Genomic DNA, 21,039 nt, shown 5'->3' on the forward strand with positions numbered 1-21,039 from the left:
ATAATAAAGGTTGGGGGGGGTAAAAAGGTCCTGGAAAAGGGGAATAATAGGGGGGGAAAGGTCCTGGAAGGGGGATAATAAAGGTTGGGGGGGGGGGAAGGTCCTGGAAGGGGAATAATAGGGGAAAAAGGTCCTGGAAGGGGGGTAATAAAGGTTGGGGGGGTTGAAAGGTCCTGGAAGGGAATAATAGGGGAAAAAAAAGGTCCTGGAAGGGGAATAATAGGGGAAAAAAGTCCTGGAAGGGGGATAATAGGGGTAGAAAAGGTCCTGGAAGGGGGATAATAAAGGTTGGGGGGGGGGGAAAGTCCTGAAGGGGGATAATAGGGGAAAAAGGTCCTGGAAGGGGAATAATAGGGGAAAAAAAAGGTCCTGGAAGGGGGATAATAATAAGGTTTGGGGGGGGTGTTACAAAGGTCCTGGAAGGGGAATAATAGGGGGGAAAAGGTCCTGGAAGGGAATAATAGGGAAAGAAGGTCCTGGAAGGGGGATAATAGGGGAGAAAAGGTCCTGGAAGGGAATAATAAAGGTTGGGGGGGTGGTAAAAGGTCCTGGAAGGGAGATAATAAAGGTTGGGGGGGAAAAAGGTCCTGGAAGGGGGGTAATAATGGTTGAAGGGGGGAAGAAAGAAGGGCCTGGAAGGGGGATAATAGGGGGAAAGGTCCTGAAGGGGAATAATAAAGGTTGGGGGGGGAAAAAAAGGTCCTGGAAGGGGAAATAATAGGGGAAAAAAGGTCCTGGAAGGGGATAATAGGGGAAAAAGGTCCTGGAAGGGAATAATAGGGGGGAAAAAGGTCCTGGAAGGGATAATAGGGGGGAAAAGGTCCTGGAAGGGGAATAATAAAGGTTGGGGGGGGGGTAAAAGGTCCTGGAAGGGAGATAATAAAGGTTGGGGGGGGAAAAAGGTCCTGGAAGGGGGGTAATAAAGGTTGAAGGGGGGAAGAAGGGCCTGGAAGGGGGATAATAGGGGGAAAAGGTCCTGGAAGGGAATAATAAAGGTTTGGGGGGGGAAAAAAAGGTCCTGGAAGGGGAATAATAGGGGAAAAAAAGGTCCTGGAAGGGGATAATAGGGGAAAAAGGTCCTGGAAGGGGGATAATAAAGGTTGGGGAGGGAAAAAAGGTCCTGGAAGGGGGATAATAGGGGAAAAAAGGTCCTGGAAGGGGAATAATAGGGGGGGAAAAGGTCCTGGAAGGGAGATAATAAAGGTTGGGAGGGGGAAAGGTCCTGGAAGGGGGTAATAAATGTGACTGCTTGGGTCCTAGCAGGGAAATAAAGATGGATGATGGCGCAGCCCTTGGTGTGTCAATGGACTCAGGTCCTGGCAGGTAAAAAGCCCAGGTCGACCGTCCTACCCCCTTCCCCTGCCGCGTCTCTATGGTCTTGGAGGACAAACTCAACCCCCCAACTCTATGACCCTGGAGGACCCCAACCCCCCCCAACTCTATGACCCTGGAGGACCTCCTCTCCCCCATGTATATGACTGTGGAGGACCCCAACTCTATGACCCCGGAGGACCCCCAACTCTATGACCCCGGAGGACCCCATCTCTATGACCCTGGAGGACCTCCTTCCCCCCATCTCTATGACCCTGGAGAACCCCAACTCTATGACCCTGGAGGACCCCCAAATTTATGACCCCGGAGGACCCCCAACCCCCAACTCTATGACCCTGGAGGACCCCATCTCTATGACCCTGGAGGACCTCCTCTCCCCCATGTATATGATCCTGGAGGACCCCATCTCTGTGTCCCTGGAGGACCCCCAAATTTATGACCCCGGAGGACCCCCAACCCCCTTAACTCTATGACCCTGGAGGACCCCAACCCCCCTTCTTTGTGCCCCTGGAGGACCCCATCTCTATGACCCTGGAGGACCCCCATTTCTATGCCCCCGGAGGACCCCAACTCTATGACCCTGGAGGACCTCCTCCCCTCCATCTCTATGACCCTGGAGGACCCCAACCCCCATCTCTATGCCCCCGGAGGACCCCAACTCTATGACCCTGGAGGACCGCAATCCCCCCATCTCTATGACCCTGGAGGACCCCCAAATTTATGACCCCGGAGGACCCCCAACCCCCTAAACTCTATGACCCTGGAGGACCCCAACCCCCCTTCTTTGTGCCCCTGGAGGACCCCAACTGTATGACCCCGGAGGACCCCAACCCCCTCAACTCTATGATCCTGGTGGACCTCCCCCCTACAACTCTATGACCCTGGAGGACCCCAACCCCCATCTCTATGACCCTGGAGGACCCCAACTCTATGACCCCGGAGGACCCCATCTCTATGACCCCGGAGGACCTCCTCTCCCCCATGTATATGACCCTGGAGGACCCCAACTCTATGACCCTGGAGGACCCCATCTCTATGACCCTGGAGGACCTCCAACTGTATGACCCCGGAGGACCCCCAACCCCCTAAACTGTATGACCCTGGAGGACCCCAACCCCCATCTCTATGACCCTGGAGGACCCCATCTGTATGTCCCTGGAGGACCCCCAAATTTATGACCCTGGAGGACCCCCAACCCCCAACTCTATGACCCTGGAGGACCCCCAACTCTATGACCCTGGGAGATCACCAACTCTATGACTCTGGAGGACCTCCTTCCCCCGAACTCTATGACCCTGGAGGACCTCCCCCCTCCATCTCTATGACCCTGGAGGACCCCAACCCCCCTTCTCTATGCCCCTGGAGGACCCCCAACTGTATGACCCTGGAGGACCCCCATTTCTATGCCCCTGGAGGACCCCAACTCTATGCCCCCGGAGGACCCCAACTGTATGACCCTGGAGGACCCCCATTTCTATGCCCCCGAAGGACCCCAACTCTATGACCCTGGAGGACCTCCCCTCTACAACTCTATGACCCTGGAGGACCCCACCCCCCATCTCTATGCCCCTGGAGGACCCCAACTCTATGACCCTGGAGGACCTCCGCCCGGTCCTCCCATCCTCCTCCCCCTATAGAAACACCCAACCAAGCCCATGAAAAACTCCTTTATTCCCGCCACCCTTTCGCTAATTAACCCCGCTAATTAAGAGCGGGGGAACCTCTGGAACTCCCGTTGTTCCTTCCGGAAGAGCTGGGCCAGGATATGATCCGCCGTGGCCTTGAAGTATTGGTTCATCCGAAGGGTCTTCAGCTCCTATAGGGAAAATGGGGGTGGCTACCAAATATGGGGCCGTGGCTACCAAATATGGGGGCCGTGGCGACCATATATGGGCCTTTGGCTACCAAATATGGGGCTGTGGCTACCAAATGGGGCCTATGGGGGTCCGATATGGGGCCGTGGCTACCAAATATGGGGCCGTGGCTACCAAATATGGGGCCGTGGCCACCAAATGGGGCCTATGGGGGTCCAATATGGGGCCGTGGCTACCAAATATGGGCCTTTGGCTACCAAATATGGGCCTTTGGCCACCAAATGGGGCCTATGGGGGTCCAATATGGGGCCGTGGCTACCAAATATGGGGCCGTGGCCACCAAATGGGGCCGATGGGGGTCCAATATGGGGCCGTGGCTACCAAATATGGGGCCGTGGCTACCAAATATGGGCCTTTGGCTACCAAATATGGGGCCGTGGCCACCAAATGGGGCCGATGGGGGTCCAATATGGGGCCGTGGCTACCAAATATGGGGCCGTGGCTACCAAATATGGGCCTTTGGCTACCAAATATGGGGCCGTGGCCACCAAATGGGGCCGATGGGGGTCCAATATGGGGCCGTGGCTACCAAATATGGGGCCGTGGCCACCAAATGGGGCCTATGGGGGTCCAATATGGGCCTTTGGCTACCAAATATGGGGCCGTGGCCACCAAATGGGGCCTATGGGGGTCCAATATGGGGCCGTGGCTACCAAATATGGGCCTTTGGCTACCAAATATGGGGCCGTGGCCACCAAATGGGGCCGATGGGGGTCCGATATGGGGCCGTGGCTACCAAATATGGGGCCGTGGCTACCAAATATGGGGCCGTGGCCACCAAATGGGGCCGATGGGGGTCCAATATGGGGCCGTGGCTACCAAATATGGGGCCGTGGCCACCAATTGGGGCCTCTGGGGGTCCAATATGGGGCCGTGGCTACCAAATATGGGGCCGTGGCCACCAAATGGGGCCGATGGGGTCCAATATGGGGCCGTGGCTACCAAATATGGGGCCGTGGCTACTTAATATATAGCTGCCAAAAAGGGATCCATTGGACCCCATATTGACACACCGCTGCCAAATGGTGAGCCATTCATCCCAATAGAGACCCATGGCTGCCAAATAATGAGCCATTTAACCCAATAGAGACCCATGGCTGCCAAATAGGGATCCATTTAACCAAATAGAGACCCATCTCTGCCAAATTGGGATCCATTTAACCCAATAGAGACCCATAGCTGCCAAATAATGACCCATTTAACCCAATAGGGACCCATGGCTGCCAAATAGTGACTCATTGGACCCAATAGAGGCCCATCTCTGCCAAATAGAGACCCATGGCTGCCAAATAATGACCCATTTAGCTCAATAGAGACCCATCGCTGCCAAATAATGAGCCATTTTACCCAATAGAGACCCATCTCTGCCAAATTGGGATCCATTTAACCCAATAGAGACCCATCTCTGCCAAATAATGACCCATTTGACCCAATAGAGACCCATCGCTGCCAAATAATGACCCATTCATACCAATAGAGTCCCCTGGCTGCCAAATAGGGATCCATTGATCCCAACGGAGACCCATAGCTTCCAAATAATGACCCATTTGACCCAATAGAGACCCATGGCTGCCAAATAGGGATCCATTACTCCCAATAGAAACCCATAGCTGCCAAATAGTGCCCCATTTGACCCAATACAGCCCCATCGCTGCCAAATAGTGACCCATTTGACCCAATAGAGACAGATGGCCGCCAAATAATGACCCATTACTCCCAATAGAGCCCCATAGCTGCCAAATAGTGACCCATTTGACCCAATAGAGCCCCATAGCTGCCAAATAGTGACCCATTTGACCCAATAGAGCCCCATAGCTGCCAAATAGGGATCCATTACTCCCAATAGAGACCCATTGCTGCCAAATAGAGACCCATTTAACCCAATAGAGACCCATCACTGCCAAATAATGACCCATTCAACCCAATAGAGTCCCCTGGCTGCCAAATAGCGATCCATTGATCCCAATGGAGACCCATAGCTGCCAAATAATGACCCATTTGACCCAATAGAGACCGATGGCTGCCAAATAATGACCCATTACTCCCAATATAGCCCCATCGCTGCCAAATAATGACCCATTTAACCCAATAGAGACCAATGGCTGCCAAATAGTGACCCATTTAACCCAATAGAGACCCATGGCTGCCAAATAGGGATCCATTACTCCCAATAGTGACCCATGGCTGCCAAACAGGGACCCATTTGACCCAATAGAGACCCATCTCTGCCAAATAGAGATCCATTACTCCCAATAGAGATTCATAGCTGCCAAATAAAGACCTATAGCTCCGAGTAGAGACCCACCGCTGCCAAATAGTGACCTATTCATCCCAATAGAGCCCCATAGCTGCCAAATAGTGACCTATTCATCGCAATAGAGACCCATAGCTGCCAAATAGAGATCCATTACTCCCAATAGAGACCCCTGGCTGCCTAATAGTGGCCCATTACTCCCAATAGAGACCCATGGCTGCCAAATAGGGATCCATTTAACCCAATAGAGACCCATGGCTGCCAAATAGGGATCCATTACTCCCAATAGAAACCCATAGCTGCCAAATAGTTCCCCATTTGACCCAATAGAGCCCCATAGCTGCCCAATAGGGATTCATTTAACCCAATAGAGACCCATGGCTGCCAAATAATGATCCATTTGACCCAATAGAGCCCCATATCTGCCAAATAGTGACCCATTTGACCCAATAGAGCCCCATAGCTGCCAAATAGGGATCCATTACTCCCAATAGAGACCCATTGCTGCCAAATAGAGACCCATTTAGCCCAATAGAGACCCATGGCTGCCAAATAGTGACCCATAAGTCTCCATACAGCCCCATAGCTGCCAAATAATGACCCATAGCTCCCAATAGTGACCCATGGCTGCCAAATAATGATCCATTTAACCCAATAGACACCCATGGCTGCCAAATAGGGATCCATTACTCCCAATAGAGACCCATGGCTGCCTAATAGTGGCCCATTACTCCCAATAGAGACCCGTCTCTGCCAAATAGGGATGCATTTAACCCAATAGAGACCCATAGCTGCCAAATAGTGACCCATTCATCCCAATAGAGACCCATCTCTGCCAAATAGTGACCGATTTCTCCCAATAGAGATTCATAGCTGCCAAATAAAGACCTATAGCTCCGAGTAGAGACCCATCGCTGCCAAATAGTGACCTATTCATCCCAATAGAGCCCCATAGCTGCCAAATAGTGACCTATTCATCGCAATAGAGCCCCATAGCTGCCAAATAGAGATCCATTACTCCCAATAGAGACCCATGGCTGCCAAATAGAGATCCATTACTCCCAATAGAGACCCCTGGCTGCCTAATAGTGGCCCATTACTCCCAATAGAGACCCATGGCTGCCAAATAGGGATCCATTTAACCCAATAGAGACCCATGGCTGCCAAATAGTTCCCCATTTGACCCAATAGAGCCCCATAGCTGCCCAATAGGGATTCATTTAACCCAATAGAGACCCATGGCTGCCAAATAATGATCCATTTGACCCAATAGAGCCCCATAGCTGCCAAATAGTGACCCATTTGACCCAATAGAGACAGATGGCCGCCAAATAATGACCCATTACTCCCAATAGAGCCCCATAGCTGCCAAATAATGATCCATTTGACCCAATAGAGCCCCATAGCTGCCAAATAGTGACCCATTTGACCCAATAGAGCCCCATAGCTGCCAAATAGGGATCCATTACTCCCAATAGAGACCCATTGCTGCCAAATAGAGACCCATTTAACCCAATAGAGACCCATCACTGCCAAATAATGACCCATTCATCCCAATAGAGTCCCCTGGCTGCCAAATAGCGATCCATTGATCCCAATAGAGACCCATAGCTGCCAAATAGGGATGCATTTAACCCAATAGAGACCCATCGCTGCCAAATAGTGACCCATTCAACCCCACGGCTCACCTTCTTGCCGGTGCTGTAGGCCACGACCAGCAGCAGTCCCTCATCGCCTCCGGCTTCCAAATAATGTTGGGTCCCGGCAGGGAAAAACACCACATCTCCGACCCCGACCTCCATCTCCACCTTCAACCCCTTCTCCGTCACCAGGCCGGCCTGTTTAATTAGCCCTCATTAACTATTCCATATGCAAATCAGCCCCTCCAACCCCCCGTCCCCTCCCGGCCTTTATTACAGCCACCATTCAGCCCTAAATCTAGCTGCCAAATAGGGATCCATAGGTGCCGAATAGGGCCCCTCAGCTGCCAAATAGGGATCCATTGCTGCCAAATGGGGATCCATTGCTGCCAAATAGGGATCCATTTATGCCAAATAGTGATCCATTGCTTCCATATAGGACCCCTCAGCTGCCAAAGAGTGACCCATAGGCCCCCATTGCACCCCGGCCTCCTTAATTAACCGCCCTAATTATGCACGCCATATGCAAATGAACCCCCCCGGGCCTTAATTACAACCACAATCCAGCCCTATAGCTGCCAAATAGGGATCCATAGGTGCCGATTAGGGCCCCTAAACTGCCAAACACTGACCCATCGGACCCCACCCAACCCGTCACCAGGCCGGCCTGTTTAATTAGCCCTCATTAACTATTCCATATGCAAATCAGCCCCTCCAACTCCCCGCCCCCCCCCCCCGGCCTTTATTACAGCCACAATAAGTCAGCCCTAAATCTAGCTGCCAAATAGGGATCCATGGGTGCCGAATAGGGCCCCTCAGCTGCCAAATAGGGATCCATTGCTGCCAAATGGGGATCCATTGCTGCCAAATAGGGATCCATTTATGCCAAATAGTGATCCATTGCTTCCATATAGGACCCCTCAGCTGCCAAAGAGTGACCCATAGGCCCCCACTGCACCCCGGCCTTCTTAATTAACCGCCCTAATTATGCACGCCATATGCAAATGAACCCCCCCGGGCCTTAATTACAACCACAATCCAGCCCTATAGCTGCCAAATAGGGATCCATAGGTGCCGATTAGGGCCCCTAAACTGCCAAATACTGACCCATCGGACCCCACCCAACCCGTCACCAGGCCGGCCTGTTTAATTAGCCCTCATTAACTATTCCATATGCAAATCAGCCCCTCCAACTCCCCGCCCCCCCCCCCCCGGCCTTTATTACAGCCACAATAAGTCAGCCCTAAATCTAGCTGCCAAATAGGGATCCATGGGTGCCGAATAGGGCCCCTCAGCTGCCAAATAGTGATCCATTGCTGCCAAATGGGGATCCATTGCTGCCAAATAGGGATCCATTTATGCCAAATAGTGATCCATTGCTTCCATATAGGACCCCTCAGCTGCCAAAGAGTGACCCATAGGCCCCCATTGCACCCCGGCCTTCTTAATTAACCGCCCTAATTATGCACGCCATATGCAAATGAACCCCCCCGGGCCTTAATTACAACCACAATCCAGCCCTATAGCTGCCAAATAGGGATCCATAGGTGCCGATTAGGGCCCCTAAACTGCCAAATACTGACCCATCGGACCCCACCCAACCCGTCACCAGGCCGGCCTGTTTAATTAGCCCTCATTAACTATTCCATATGCAAATCAGCCCCTCCAACTCCCCGCCCCCCCCCCCCCCCCCCCGGCCTTTATTACAGCCACCATTCAGCCCTAAATCTAGCTGCCAAATAGGGATCCATAGGTGCCGAATAGGGCCCCTCAGCTGCCAAATAGTGATCCAATGCTGCCAAATGGGGACCCATTGATGCCAAATGGGGACCCATGGCTGCCAAATAAGGATCCATTGATGCCAAATAGGGACTCATTTCTGCCAAATAGTGAGCCATTGCTTCCATATAGGATCCCTCAGCTGCCAAATACTGACCCATAGGCCCCCATTGCACCCTGGCCTTCTTAATTAACCTCCCTAATTATGCACGCCATATGCAAATGAACCCCCCCGGGCCTTAATTACAACCACAATCCAGCCCCATAGCTGCCAAATAGGGATCCATAGGTGCCGATTAGGGCCCCTAAACTGCCAAACACTGACCCATCGGACCCCACCCAACCCGTCACCAGGCCGGCCTGTTTAATTAACCCTCATTAACTATTCCATATGCAAATCAGCCCCTCCAACTCCCCGCCCCCCCCCCCCCCGGCCTTTATTACAGCCACCATTCAGCCCTAGATCTAGCTGCCAAATAGGGATCCATAGGTGCCGAATAGGGCCCCTCAGCTGCCAAATAGGGACCCATTGCTGCCATATTCGCTGCCAAATAGTGATCCAATGATGCCCAATAGTGACCCATTGCTGCCATATAGGGATCCATTGCTGCCAAATAATGAGCCATTCCTGTCAAATAGGGGCCCTGAGCTGCCAAATAGTGATCCATTCATTCCCAATAGTGACCCGTTGCTGCCAAATAAGGATCCATTGATGCCAAATAAGGACCCATTGCTGCCAAATAGTGATCCATAGCTGCCAAATAGTGACCCATAATGCCAAATAGAGACCCTGAGCTGCCAAATAGTGATTCATTCGTTCCCAATGGTGACCCATTGCAGCCAAATAGTGACCCATAGCTGCCAAATAGTGACCCATAATGCCAAAGAGACCCTGAGCTGCCAAATAGTGATCCATTCATTCCCAATAGTGACCCATTGCTGCCAAATAGTGACCCATTGCTGCCAAATAAGGATCCATTGATGCCAAATAAGGCCCCTCAGGTGCCAAATAGTGACCCACAGCTGCCAAATAGCGACCCATTGCTGCCAAATAGTGACCCATAATGCCAATTAGAGACCCTGAGCTGCCAAATAGTGATCCATTCATTCCCAATAGTGACCCATTGCTGCCAAATAGTGACCCATTGCTGCCAAATAAGGATCCATAGCTGCCAAATAAGGCCCCTCAGGTGCCAAATAGTGACCCACAGCTGCCAAATAGCGACCCATAATGCCAAATAGTGATCCAATCATTCCCAATAGTGACCCATTGCTGCCAAATAGTGACCCATAGGCCCCCACTGCACCCCGGCCTGCCTAATTACCCCCTTAATTATGCACGCCATATGCAAATGAACCCTCCGGGTCTTAATTAGAGCCACGATTTAGCGCCACATCTGCCAAATAGGGATCCATTCCTGCCCAATAGTGTTCCACTGCAGCCCGAAATGCTGCCAACTAGTGATCTCCATCTGCCAAATAGGGGTCCATTCCTGCCCAATAGGGACCCATTGCTGCCAAATAAGGATCCATTGATGCCAAATAAGGCCCCTCAGGTGCCAAATAGTGACCCATTGCTGCCAAATGGGGATCCATTGATGCCCAATAGTGAACCATAGCTGCCAGATAGTGACCCATAGATGCCAAACACTGACCCATAGCTGCCAAATAGTGACCCATCATGCCAAATTATGATCCATTGCTGGCAAATGGAGACCCTGAGCCGCCAAATAGTGAACCATTCATTCCCAATAGTGACCCATTGCTGCCAAATAATGATCCATTGATGCCAAATAAGGATCGATAGCTGCCAAATAGGGACCCATTGCTGCCAAATAAGGATCCAAAGCTGCCAAATAGGGCCCCTCAGCTGCCAAATAGTGACCCATGGCTGCCAAATAAAGACCCATTGCTGCCAAATAGAGACTCACAGCTGCCAAATAGAGAGCCATTGCTGCCAAATAGGGACCCATTGCAGCCAAATAGTGACCCATAGATGCCAAATTATGATCCATTCATTCCCAATAGTGACCCATTGCTGCCAAATAGTGATCCACAATGCCTAATAGAGACCCTGAGCCGCCAAATAGTGACCCATTCATTCCCAATAGTGATCCATTGCTGCCAAATAACGATCCATTGATGCCAAAAAGGGATCCACTGCTGCCAAATAAGGATCCATAGCTGCCAAACAGGGCCCCTCAGGTGCCAAATAGTGATCCATTTCTGCCAAATGGGGATCCATAGCTGCCAAATAGTGACCCATTGATGCCAAATAAGGATCCATAGCTGCCAAATAGGGATTCTCGGATGCCAAATAGTGACCCATGGCTGCCATATAGGGATCCAGAGCTGCCAAATAATGATCCACAGCTGCCAAATTATGATCCAGAGCTGCCAAATAGTGACCCATAGCTGCCAAATAGTGATCCCCAATGCCAAATAAAGACCCTGAGCTGCCAAATAGTGACCCATAGGCCCCCACTGCGCCCCGGCCTGCCTAATTACCCCCCCCTCCCCTTAATTATGCAAACCATATGCAAATGAACCCCCTCCACGCACACACACACACACCTACCCGGCCTCGGCCGCTAACGACGTAGGCGAGCTCGTTAGCGTTGCCATGCAAATGAGGCTGGCCCAGCTCGTTAGGGTGGATGCGGAGGAGAGCCAACGTGAGGGGGGCGGAGCTCTACGAAGCAGAAAGGACCCAAATAAGGTCCTGGAAGGGGAAAGGGGGGGACTAAAAAGGTCCTGGAAGGGGAAAGGGGGCATTAAAAGGTCCTGGAAGGGGAAAGGGGGGGTTTAAATGGGACTGAAAGGTCCTGGAAGGGGAATGGGGGGGTCTGAAAGGTCCTGGAAGGGGAAAGGGAGGGATTGAAAGGTCCTGGAAGGGGAAAGGGAGGGAGTGAAAGGGACTGAAAGGTCCTGGAAGGGGAAAGGGAGGGATAAAAAGGTCCTGGAAGGGGAAAGGGAGGGATTGAAAGGGACTGAAAGGTCCTGGAAGGGGAAAGGGAGGGATTGAAAGGGACTGAAAGGTCCTGGAAGGGGAAAGGGAGGGATTAAATGGGACTGAAAGGTCCTGGAAGGGGAAAGGGAGGGATTAAATGGGACTGAAAGGTCCTGGAAGGGGAAAGGGAGGGATTAAATGGGACTGAAAGGTCCTGGAAGGGGAAAGGGAGGGATTGAAAGGGACTGAAAGGTCCTGGAAGGGGAAAGGGGGGGGGTTTAAATGGGACTGAAAGGTCCTGGAAGGGGAAAGGGGGGGACTGAAAGGTCCTGGAAGGGGAATGGGGGGATTTAAATGGGACTGAAAGGTCCTGGAAGGGGAAAGGGGGGGATTGAAAGGTCCTGGAAGGGGAATGGGGGGGTTTAAATGGGACTGAAAGGTCCTGGAAGGGGAAAGGGAGGGATTGAAAGGTCCTGGAAGGGGAAAGGGAGGGATTAAATGGGACTGAAAGGTCCTGGAAGGGGAAAGGGGGGGATTGAAAGGTCCTGGAAGGGGAATGGGGGGGTTTAAATGGGACTGAAAGGTCCTGGAAGGGGAAAGGGAGGGATTGAAAGGTCCTGGAAGGGGAAAGGGAGGGATTGAAAGGGACTGAAAGGTCCTGGAAGGGGAAAGGGAGGGATTGAAAGGGACTGAAAGGTCCTGGAAGGGGAAAGGGAGGGATTGAAAGGGACTGAAAGGTCCTGGAAGGGGAAAGGGAGGGATTGAAAGGGACTGAAAGGTCCTGGAAGGGGAAAGGGAGGCATTAAAAGGTCCTGGAAGGGGAATGGGAGGGATTAAATGGGACTGAAAGGTCCTGGAAGGGGAAAGGGAGGCATTAAAAGGTCCTGGAAGGGGAATGGGAGGGATTAAATGGGACTGAAAGGTCCTGGAAGGGGAAAGGGAGGGATTGAAAGGTCCTGGAAGGGGAATGGGGGGGATTGAATGGGACTGAAAGGTCCTGGAAGGGGAAAGGGAGGGATTGAAAGGTCCTGGAAGGGGAATGGGAGGGATTGAAAGGGACTGAAAGGTCCTGGAAGGGGAATGGGGGGATTTAAATGGGACTGAAAGGTCCTGGAAGGGGAAAGGGAGGGAGTGAAAGGGACTGAAAGGTCCTGGAAGGGGAAAGGGAGGGATAAAAAGGTCCTGGAAGGGGAAAGGGAGGCATTAAATGGGACTGAAAGGTCCTGGAAGGGGAAAGGGAGGGATTGAAAGGGACTGAAAGGTCCTGGAAGGGGAAAGGGAGGGATTGAAAGGTCCTGGAAGGGGAAAGGGAGGGACTGAAAGGTCCTGGAAGGGGAAAGGGAGGGATTTAAATGGGACTGAAAGGTCCTGGAAGGGGAAAGGTGGGGTCTGAAAGGTCCTGGAAGGGGAATGGGAGGGATTAAATGGGACTGAAAGGTCCTGGAAGGGGAAAGGGAGGGATTGAAAGGGACTGAAACGTCCTGGAAGGGGAATGGGGGGATTTAAATGGGACTGAAAGGTCCTGGAAGGGGAAAGGGAGGGATTGAAAGGTCCTGGAAGGGGAAAGGGGGGGACTAAAAAGGTCCTGGAAGGGGAAAGAGGGGGGTCTGAAAGGTCCTGGAAGGGGAAAGGGGGGGATTGAATGGGACTGAAAGGTCCTGGAAGGGGAAAGGGAGGGATTGAAAGGGACTGAAAGGTCCTGGAAGGGGAAAGGGAGGGATTGAAAGGTCCTGGAAGGGGAAAGGGAGGACCTAAAAAGGTCCTGGAAGGGGAAAGGGGGGGACTAAAAAGGTCCTGGAAGCGGAAAGGGGGGGTCTGAAAGGTCCTGGAAGGGGAAAGGAAGGACCTAAAAGGGCCTGGAAGGGCCCCGAAGGTCCTGGAAGGGTAAAAGGAGGGTTACCTCGTCCAGGGATTGGGTGTAAATGCGTTCCATGGGGCTCATGAAGGTCCTGGAAGGGCGATAAGGAGCCCAGCGAAAGGAACCGCCCCGGAAAGGGTGGAGAGGAGAGGCTGGAAGGGGAGAAAGGTCCTGGAAGGTAAATGGAGGGGGGGGGGGGGGGGGGGGAAGGTCCTGGAAGGGTCAAAGGGGGGCGTTTAATGAGGCTGTGGGGGTCATTAAGGTCCTGGAAGGGTAATTAGGGGGCTTTTTGCCCCTTATTGGGGCTCATTAAGGTCCTGGAAGGGCGGTAAAGGGGTCTTTTCCTCCCTTATGGGGCTCATTAAGGTCCTGGAAGGGCGATAAAGGGGTCTTTTTGCCCCTTATGGGGCTCATTAAGGTCCTGGAAGGGTAATTAGGGGTCTTCTCCTCCCTTATGGGGCTCATTAAGGTCCTGGAAGGGTAATTAGGGGTCTTTTAGTCCCTTATGGGGCTCATTAAGGTCCTGGAAGGGTAATTAGGGGTCCTTTCCTGCCTTATGGGGCTCATTAAGGTCCTGGAAGGGTAATTAGGGGTCTTTTCCTCCCTTATGGGGCTCATTCAGGTCCTGGAAGGGTAATTAGGGGGCTTTTTGCCCCTTATTGGGGCTCATTAAGGTCCTAGAAGGGTAATTAGGGGTCTTTTCCTCCATTATGGGGCTCATTAAGGTCCTGGAAGGGTAATTAGGGGTCTTCTCCTCCCTTATGGGGCTCATTAAGGTCCTGAAAGGGTAATTAGGGGTCTTTTCCTCCCTTATGGGGCTCATTAAGGTCCTGGAAGGGTAATTAGGGGGCTTTTTGCCCCTTATTGGGGCTCATTAAGGTCCTGGAAGGGTAATTAGGGGGCTTTTCCTCCCTTATGGGGCTCATTAAGGTCCTGGAAGGGTAATTAGGGGTCTTTTTGCCCCTTATTGGGGATCATTAAGGTCCTGGAAGGGCGATAAAGGGGTCTTTTTGCCCCTTATGGGGCTCATTAAGGTCCTGGAAGGGCGATAAAGGGGTCTTTATGTCCCTTATGGGGCTCATTAAGGTCCTGGAAGGGTAATTAGGGGTCTTCTCCACCCTTATGGGGCTCATTAAGGTCCTGGAAGGGTAATTAGGGGTCCTTTCCTCCCTTATGGGGCTCATTAACGTCCTGGAAGGGCGATAAAGGGGTCTTTTAGTCCCTTATGGGGCTCATTAAGGTCCTGGAAGGGTAATTAGGGGACTTTTTGCCTTTTATTGGGGCCCATTAAGGTCCTGGAAGGGCGATAAAGGAGTCTTTTCCTCCCTTATTGGGGCTCATTAAGGTCCTGGAAGGGCGATAAAGGGGTCTTTTTGTCCCTTATGGGGCTCATTAAGGTCCTGGAAGGGCGATAAAGGGGTTTTCTCCTCCCTTCTGGGGCTCATTAAGGTCCTGGAAGGGTAATTAGGGGTCTTTTCCTCCCTTATGGGGTTCTTTAAGGTCCTGGAAGGGTAATTAGGGGTCTTTTTGCCCCTTATTGGGCTCATTAAGGTCCTGGAAGGGTAATTAGGGGTCTTTTTGCCCCTTATGGGGCTCATTAAGGTCCTGGAAGGGTAATTAGGGGTCTTCCCCTCCCTTCTGGGGCTCATTAAGGTCCTGGAAGGGTAATTAGGGGTCTTTTTGCCCCTTATTGGGGATCATTAAGGTCCTGGAAGGGTAATTAGGGGTCTTTTTGCCCCTTATTGGGGCTCATTAAGGTCCTGGAAGGGTAATTAGGGGTGTTTTTGCCCCTTATTGGGGCTCATTAAGGTCCTGGAAGGGCGATAAAGGGGTCTTTTTCTCCCTTATGGGGCTCATTAAGGTCCTGGAAGGGTAATTAGGGGTCTTCTCCTCCCTTATGGGGCTCATTAAGGTCCTGGAAGGGCGATAAAGGGGTCTTCTCCTCCCTTATGGGGCTCATTAAGGTCCTGGAAGGGCGATAAAGGGGTCTTTTCCTCCCTTATGGGGCTCATTAAGGTCCTGGAAGGGTAATTAGGAGGCTTTTTGCCCCTTATTGGGGCTCATTAAGGTCCTGGAAGGGTAATTAGGGGTCTTTTTGCCCCTTATGGGGCTCATTAAGGTCCTGGAAGGGTAATTAGGGGGCTTTTTGCCCCTTATTGGGGCTCATTAAGGTCCTGGAAGGGCGATAGGGGGGGTCTTCTTCCTTATGGGGTTCATTAAGGTCCTGGAAGGGCGATAAAAGGGTCTTTTCCTCCCTTATGGGGCTCATTAAGGTCCTGGAAGGGTGATAAAGGGGTCTTTTTCTCCCTTATGGGGCTCATTAAGGTCCTGGAAGGGCGATAAAGGGGTTTTCTCCACCCTTATGGGGCTCATTAAGGTCCTGGAAGGATAATTAGGGGTCTTTTCCTCCCTTATGGGGCTCATTAAGGTCCTGGAAGGGTAATTAGGGGTCTTTTCCTCCCTTATGGGGCTCATTAAGGTCCTGGAAGGGCGATAAAGGGGTCTTTTCCTCCCTTATGGGGTTCATTAAGGTCCTGGAAGGGTGATAAAGGGGTCTATTTGCCTCTTATTGGGGCTCATTAAGGTCCTGGAAGGGAAATTAGGGGTCTTTTCCTCCCTTATGGGGCTCATTAAGGTCCTGGAAGGGCGATAAAGGGGTCTTTTTGCCCCTTATGGGGCTCATTAAGGTCCTGGAAGGGTAATTAGGGGTCTTTTCCTCAGTTATGGGGCTCATTAAGGTCCTGCAAGGGTAATTAGGGGTCTTCTCCTCCCTTATGGGGCTCATTAAGGTCCTGGAAGGGTAATTGGGGGTCTTTTTGCCCCTTATGGGGCTCATTAAGTTCCTGGAAGGGCTATAAAGGGGTCTTCTCCTCCCTTATGGGGCTCATTAAGGTCCTGGAAGGGTAATTAGGGGTCTTTTTGTCCCTTATGGGGCTCATTAAGGTCCTGGAAGGGTAATTAGGGGTCTTTTCCTCCCTTATGGGGCTCATTAAGGTCCTGGAAGGGTAATTAGGGGTCTTTTCCTCCCTTATGGGGCTCATTAAGGTCCTGGAAGGGTAATTAGGGGTCTTCTCCTCCCTTATGGGGCTCATTAAGGTCCTGGAAGGGTAATTAGGGGTCTTTTCCTCCCTTATGGGGCTCATTAAGGTCCTGGAAGGGCGATAAAGGGGTCTTTTCCTCCCTTATGGGGCTCATTAAGGTCCTGGAAGGGTAATTAGGGGTCTTCTCCTCCCTTATGGGGTTCTTTAAGGTCCTGGAAGGGTAATAAGGGGGCTTTTTGCCCCTTATTGGGGCCCATTAAGGTCCTGGAAGGGTAATTAGGGGGCTTTTTGCCCCTTATTGGGGCTCATTAAGGTCCTGGAAGGGTAATTAGGGGTCTTTTTGCCCCTTATGGGGCTCATTAAGGTCCTGGAAGGGTAATTAGTGGTCTTTTCCTCCCTTATGGGGCTCATTAAGGTCCTGGAAGGGTAATTAGGGGTCTTTTCCTCTTTTATGGGGCTCATTAAGGTCCTGGAAGGGCGATAAAGGGGTCTTCTTCTGCCTTATGGGGCTCATTAAGGTCCTGGAAGGGCGATAAAGGGGTCTTCTTCCTTATGGGGCTCATTAAGGTCCTGGAAGGGTAATTAGGGGTCTTTTTGTCCCTTATTGGGGCTCATTAAGGTCCTGGAAGGGTAATTAGGGGTCTTTTTGCCCCTTATGGGTTTCTTTAAGGTCCTGGAAGGGCGATAGGCCCTCTTCTCGTGTCCTAATGACTTTAGGGTCCTAATTAAGGTCCTGGAAGGGCGATAGGGGGGGTCTGCTTCCCTTATGGGGTTCATTAAGGTCCTGGAAGGGTGATAGGCCCTCTTCTCGTGTCCTAATGACTTTAGGGTCCTAATTAGGGTCCTGGAAGGGCGATAGGGGTCCTTTCCTGCCTTATGGGGCTCATTAAGGTCCTGGAAGGGTAACCGGGGGATCTTCTCCCGCCCTAATTACCCTGAGGGCTTAATGAAGGCCCTTAATTAACGGAAGTTCGTTACCCGCCAGGTCGTAGAAGTAGCGCCACACCCGGCTGTCTTCCGAGCGCCCGTAGGCCGCGCTGTGCACCAACTGGGCCAAATTGGGGGGGAGGTTCACCCTTTGGTCCTCCGACGCCTTCCGGAAGCTTCTGATGAACTCCAGCCCTCCGCTCGGCTGCCAGGACCCGAAAAGACCAAAGGAGAGGGAGGTAAAGAGTGAGATTTGTACCTTCCAGGACCCAAAAATCCCATTAGTATAACGTAGGGGGCTTTAAAACGAGGTGTTGTATCTTCCAGGACCCAAAATCCCATTAGAATAAGGGGAGGGGGCTTTAAAAGGAAGCGTTGTATCTTCCAGGACCCAAAATCCCCTTTAAATAAAGATAGGGGGCTTTAAAGCGAGGTGTTGTATCTTCCAGGACCCAAAATCCCCATAGAATAACGTAGGGGGCTTTAAAAGGAAGCGTTGTATCTTCCAGGACCCAAAATCCCCTTAGAACACAGTGTGGGGCTCAAACGTTGAGTGTTGTATCTTCCAGGACCCAAAAATCCCCTTTAAATAAAGATAGGGGGCTTTAAAACGAGGTGTTGTATCTTCCAGGACCCAAAAATCCCTATAGAATAACGTAGGGGGCTTTAAAGGAAGCGTTGTATCTTCCAGGACCCAAAATCCCCTTAGAACACAGTGTGGGGCTCAAACGTTGAGTGTTGTATCTTCCAGGACCCAAAATCCCATTAGAATAACGTAGGGGGCTTTAAAAGGAAGCGTTGTATCTTCCAGGACCCAAAAATCCCCTTTAAATAAAGATAGGGGGCTTTAAAAGGAAGCGTTGTACCTTCCAGGACCCAAAAATCCCCTTTAAATAAAGATAGGGGGCTTTAAAACGAGGTGTTGTACCTTCCAGGACCCAAAAATCCCCCATAGAATAACGTAGGGGGCTTTAAAAGGAAGCGTTGTACCTTCCAGGACCCAAAAATCCCCTTTAAATAAAGATAGGGGGCTTTAAAACGAGGTGTTGTATCTTCCAGGACCCAAAAATCCCATTAGAATAACGTAGGGGGCTTTAAAAGGAAGTGTTGTATCTTCCAGGACCCAAAATCCCATTAGATTAAAGGTAGGGGGCTTTAAAAGGAAGCGTTGTACCTTCCAGGACCCAAAAATCCCCTTTAAATAAAGATAGGGGGCTTTAAAAGGAAGCGTTGTATCTTCCAGGACCCAAAAATCCCCTTTAAATAAAGATAGGGGGCTTTAAAACGAGGTGTTGTATCTTCCAGGACCCAAATCCCCCATAGAACGCTTTAGTGGGCTCAACAAACAAGTGTTGTACCTTCCAGGACCCAAATCCCCTATACTATAGGGTAGGGGGCTCGAATGTTGAGCGTTGTACCTTCCAGGACCCAAAAATCCCCTTTAAATAAAGATAGGAGGCTTTAAAGCGAGGTGTTGTATCTTCCAGGACCCAAAATCCCATTAGAATAAAGGGAGGGGGCTTTAAATGAAGCGTTGTATCTTCCAGGACCCAAAATCCCCATAGAATAACATAGGGGGCTTTAAAAGGAAGCGTTGTACCTTCCAGGACCCAAAAATCCCCTTTAAATAAAGATAGGGGGCTTTAAAATGAAGTGTTGTACCTTCCAGGACCCAAAATCCCATTAGAATAAGGGTAGGGGGCTTTAAAAGGAAGCGTTGTATCTTCCAGGACCCAAAATCCCATTAGAACCCCATAGAAGGACCCTTTAAGCTCACCTTTACCCTTCCAGGACCCAAAGCCCCCATAGAACCCCATAGAAGGACCCTTTAAACTCACCTTTACCCTTCCAGGACCCAAATTCCCTATAAAACCCCATAGAAGGACCCTTTAAGCTCACCTTTACCCTTCCAGGACCCAACCAACCTATATAGCCCTATAGATCCCCAATGGAACCTCATAGAGGGACAGAACCACCGCCAATTTACCCTTCCAGGACCCAACCGCCCCACTTTCCCCTTCCAGGACCCAAAGTCCCCATAGAACCCCATAGAAGGACTCTTCCGCCTCACCTTTACCCTTCCAGGACCCAACCAACCTATATAGCCCTATAGAGCCCCAATGGAACCTCATAGAGGGACGGAACCACCGCCAATTTACCCTTCCAGGACCCAACCGCCTCACTTTCCCCTTCCAGGACCCAAAATCCCTATAGAACCCCATAGAAGGACCCTTTAAGCTCACCTTTACCCTTCCAGGACCCAACCAACCTATATATCCCTATAGATACCCAATGGAACCTCATAGAGGAACGGAACCACCTCCAATTTACCCTTCCAGGACCCAACCACCTCTCTTTACCCTTCCAGGACCCAAAATCCCTATAGAACCCCATAGGAGGACCCTTTAAGCTCACCTTTACCCTTCCAGGACCCAACCAACCTATATATCCCTATAGAGCCCCAATGGAACCTCATAGAGGGACGGAACCACCGCCAATTTACCCTTCCAGGACCCAACCACCTCACTTTCCCCTTCCAGGACCCAAACCCCCTATAGAACCCCATAGAAGGACCCTTCAAGCTCACCTTTACCCTTCCAGGACCCAGCCAACCTATATATCCCTATAGAGCCCCAATGGAACCTCATAGAGGAACGGAACCATCTCCAATTTACCCTTCCAGGACCCAACCACCTCACTTTCCCCTTCCAGGACCCAAACTCCCTATAGAACCCCATAGAAAGACCCTTCCGCCTCACCTTTACCCTTCCAGGACCCAACCAACCTATCCAGCCCTATAGATCCCTAACGGAACCTCATAGAGAGATGGAACCACCGCCAATTTACCCTTCCAGGACCCAACCGCCTCACTTTCCCCTTCCAGGACCCAAAGTCCCCATAGAACCCCATAGAAGGACCCTTCCGCCTCACCTTTACCCTTCCAGGACCCAACCAACCTATATATCCCTATAGATCGCCAATGGAACCTCATAGAGGAACGGAACCACCGCCAATTTACCCTTCCAGGACCCAACCGCCTCACTTTCCCCTTCCAGGACCCAAAATCCCCATAGAACCCCATAGAAGGACCCTTCCGCCTCACCTTTACCCTTCCAGGACCCAACCAACCTATATATCCCTATAGATCCCCAATGGAACCTCATAGAGGAACGGAACCACCGCCAATTTACCCTTCCAGGACCCAACCGCCTCACTTTCCCCTTCCAGGACCCAAAGTCCCCATAGAACCCCATAGAAGGACCCTTCCGCCTCACCTTTACCCTTCCAGGACCCAGCCAACCTATATATCCCTATAGAGCCCCAATGGAACCTCATAGAGGAACGGAACCATCTCCAATTTACCCTTCCAGGACCCAACCACCT

The 21,039-nt window shown here is 51.4% G+C and overlaps 2 protein-coding genes across 4 annotated transcripts in view; one reads left to right on the top strand and one right to left on the bottom strand.

Moving 5' to 3' along the window:
- Positions 1–1,206: 1,206 nt before the first annotated feature.
- LOC124417480 (LWamide neuropeptides-like) lies at positions 1,207–7,150 on the top strand. Of its 2 annotated transcripts, none has more exons than XM_046905112.1 (2): positions 1,207–1,323; positions 2,131–7,150. In XM_046905112.1, exon 2 carries the CDS (start codon positions 3,160–3,162, stop codon positions 4,171–4,173), a length of 1,014 nt encoding a protein of 337 aa, XP_046761068.1. In that variant the 5' UTR covers positions 1,207–1,323; positions 2,131–3,159; the 3' UTR covers positions 4,174–7,150. The 2 variants fall into 2 exon arrangements, with proteins under 2 accessions (XP_046761068.1, XP_046761069.1); XM_046905113.1 differs by having other exon boundaries at positions 2,772–7,150.
- Positions 2,984–21,039, bottom strand: part of LOC121108231 (oxalate decarboxylase OxdD-like) — a 38,755-nt gene continuing 20,699 nt past the window's right edge. Inside the window, exons 6-10 of one of the 2 annotated variants that reach the window (XM_040655286.2) lie at positions 17,707–17,860; positions 13,730–13,839; positions 11,458–11,571; positions 7,149–7,298; positions 2,984–3,148 (exon numbers count right to left, since the gene is read on the bottom strand). In XM_040655286.2, the coding sequence (XP_040511220.2) occupies positions 3,038–3,148; positions 7,149–7,298; positions 11,458–11,571; positions 13,730–13,839; positions 17,707–17,860 (639 nt within the window). In that variant the 3' untranslated portion in view covers positions 2,984–3,037. The remainder of the gene's footprint in view (positions 3,149–7,148; positions 7,299–11,457; positions 11,572–13,729; positions 13,840–17,706; positions 17,861–21,039) is intronic. The other variant, XM_046905111.1, reaches the window with a different exon arrangement.

This window comes from Gallus gallus, chromosome W (genome assembly GCF_016699485.2).
Source record: "Gallus gallus isolate bGalGal1 chromosome W, bGalGal1.mat.broiler.GRCg7b, whole genome shotgun sequence".
Classification (NCBI taxonomy): Eukaryota; Metazoa; Chordata; class Aves; order Galliformes; family Phasianidae; genus Gallus; species Gallus gallus.

Coding starts and splice junctions, on each gene's coding strand:
- LOC124417480 (XM_046905112.1), top strand. CDS start 3,160: ATGGGGGTGGCTACCAAATATGGGGCCGTGGCTACCAAATATGGGGGC.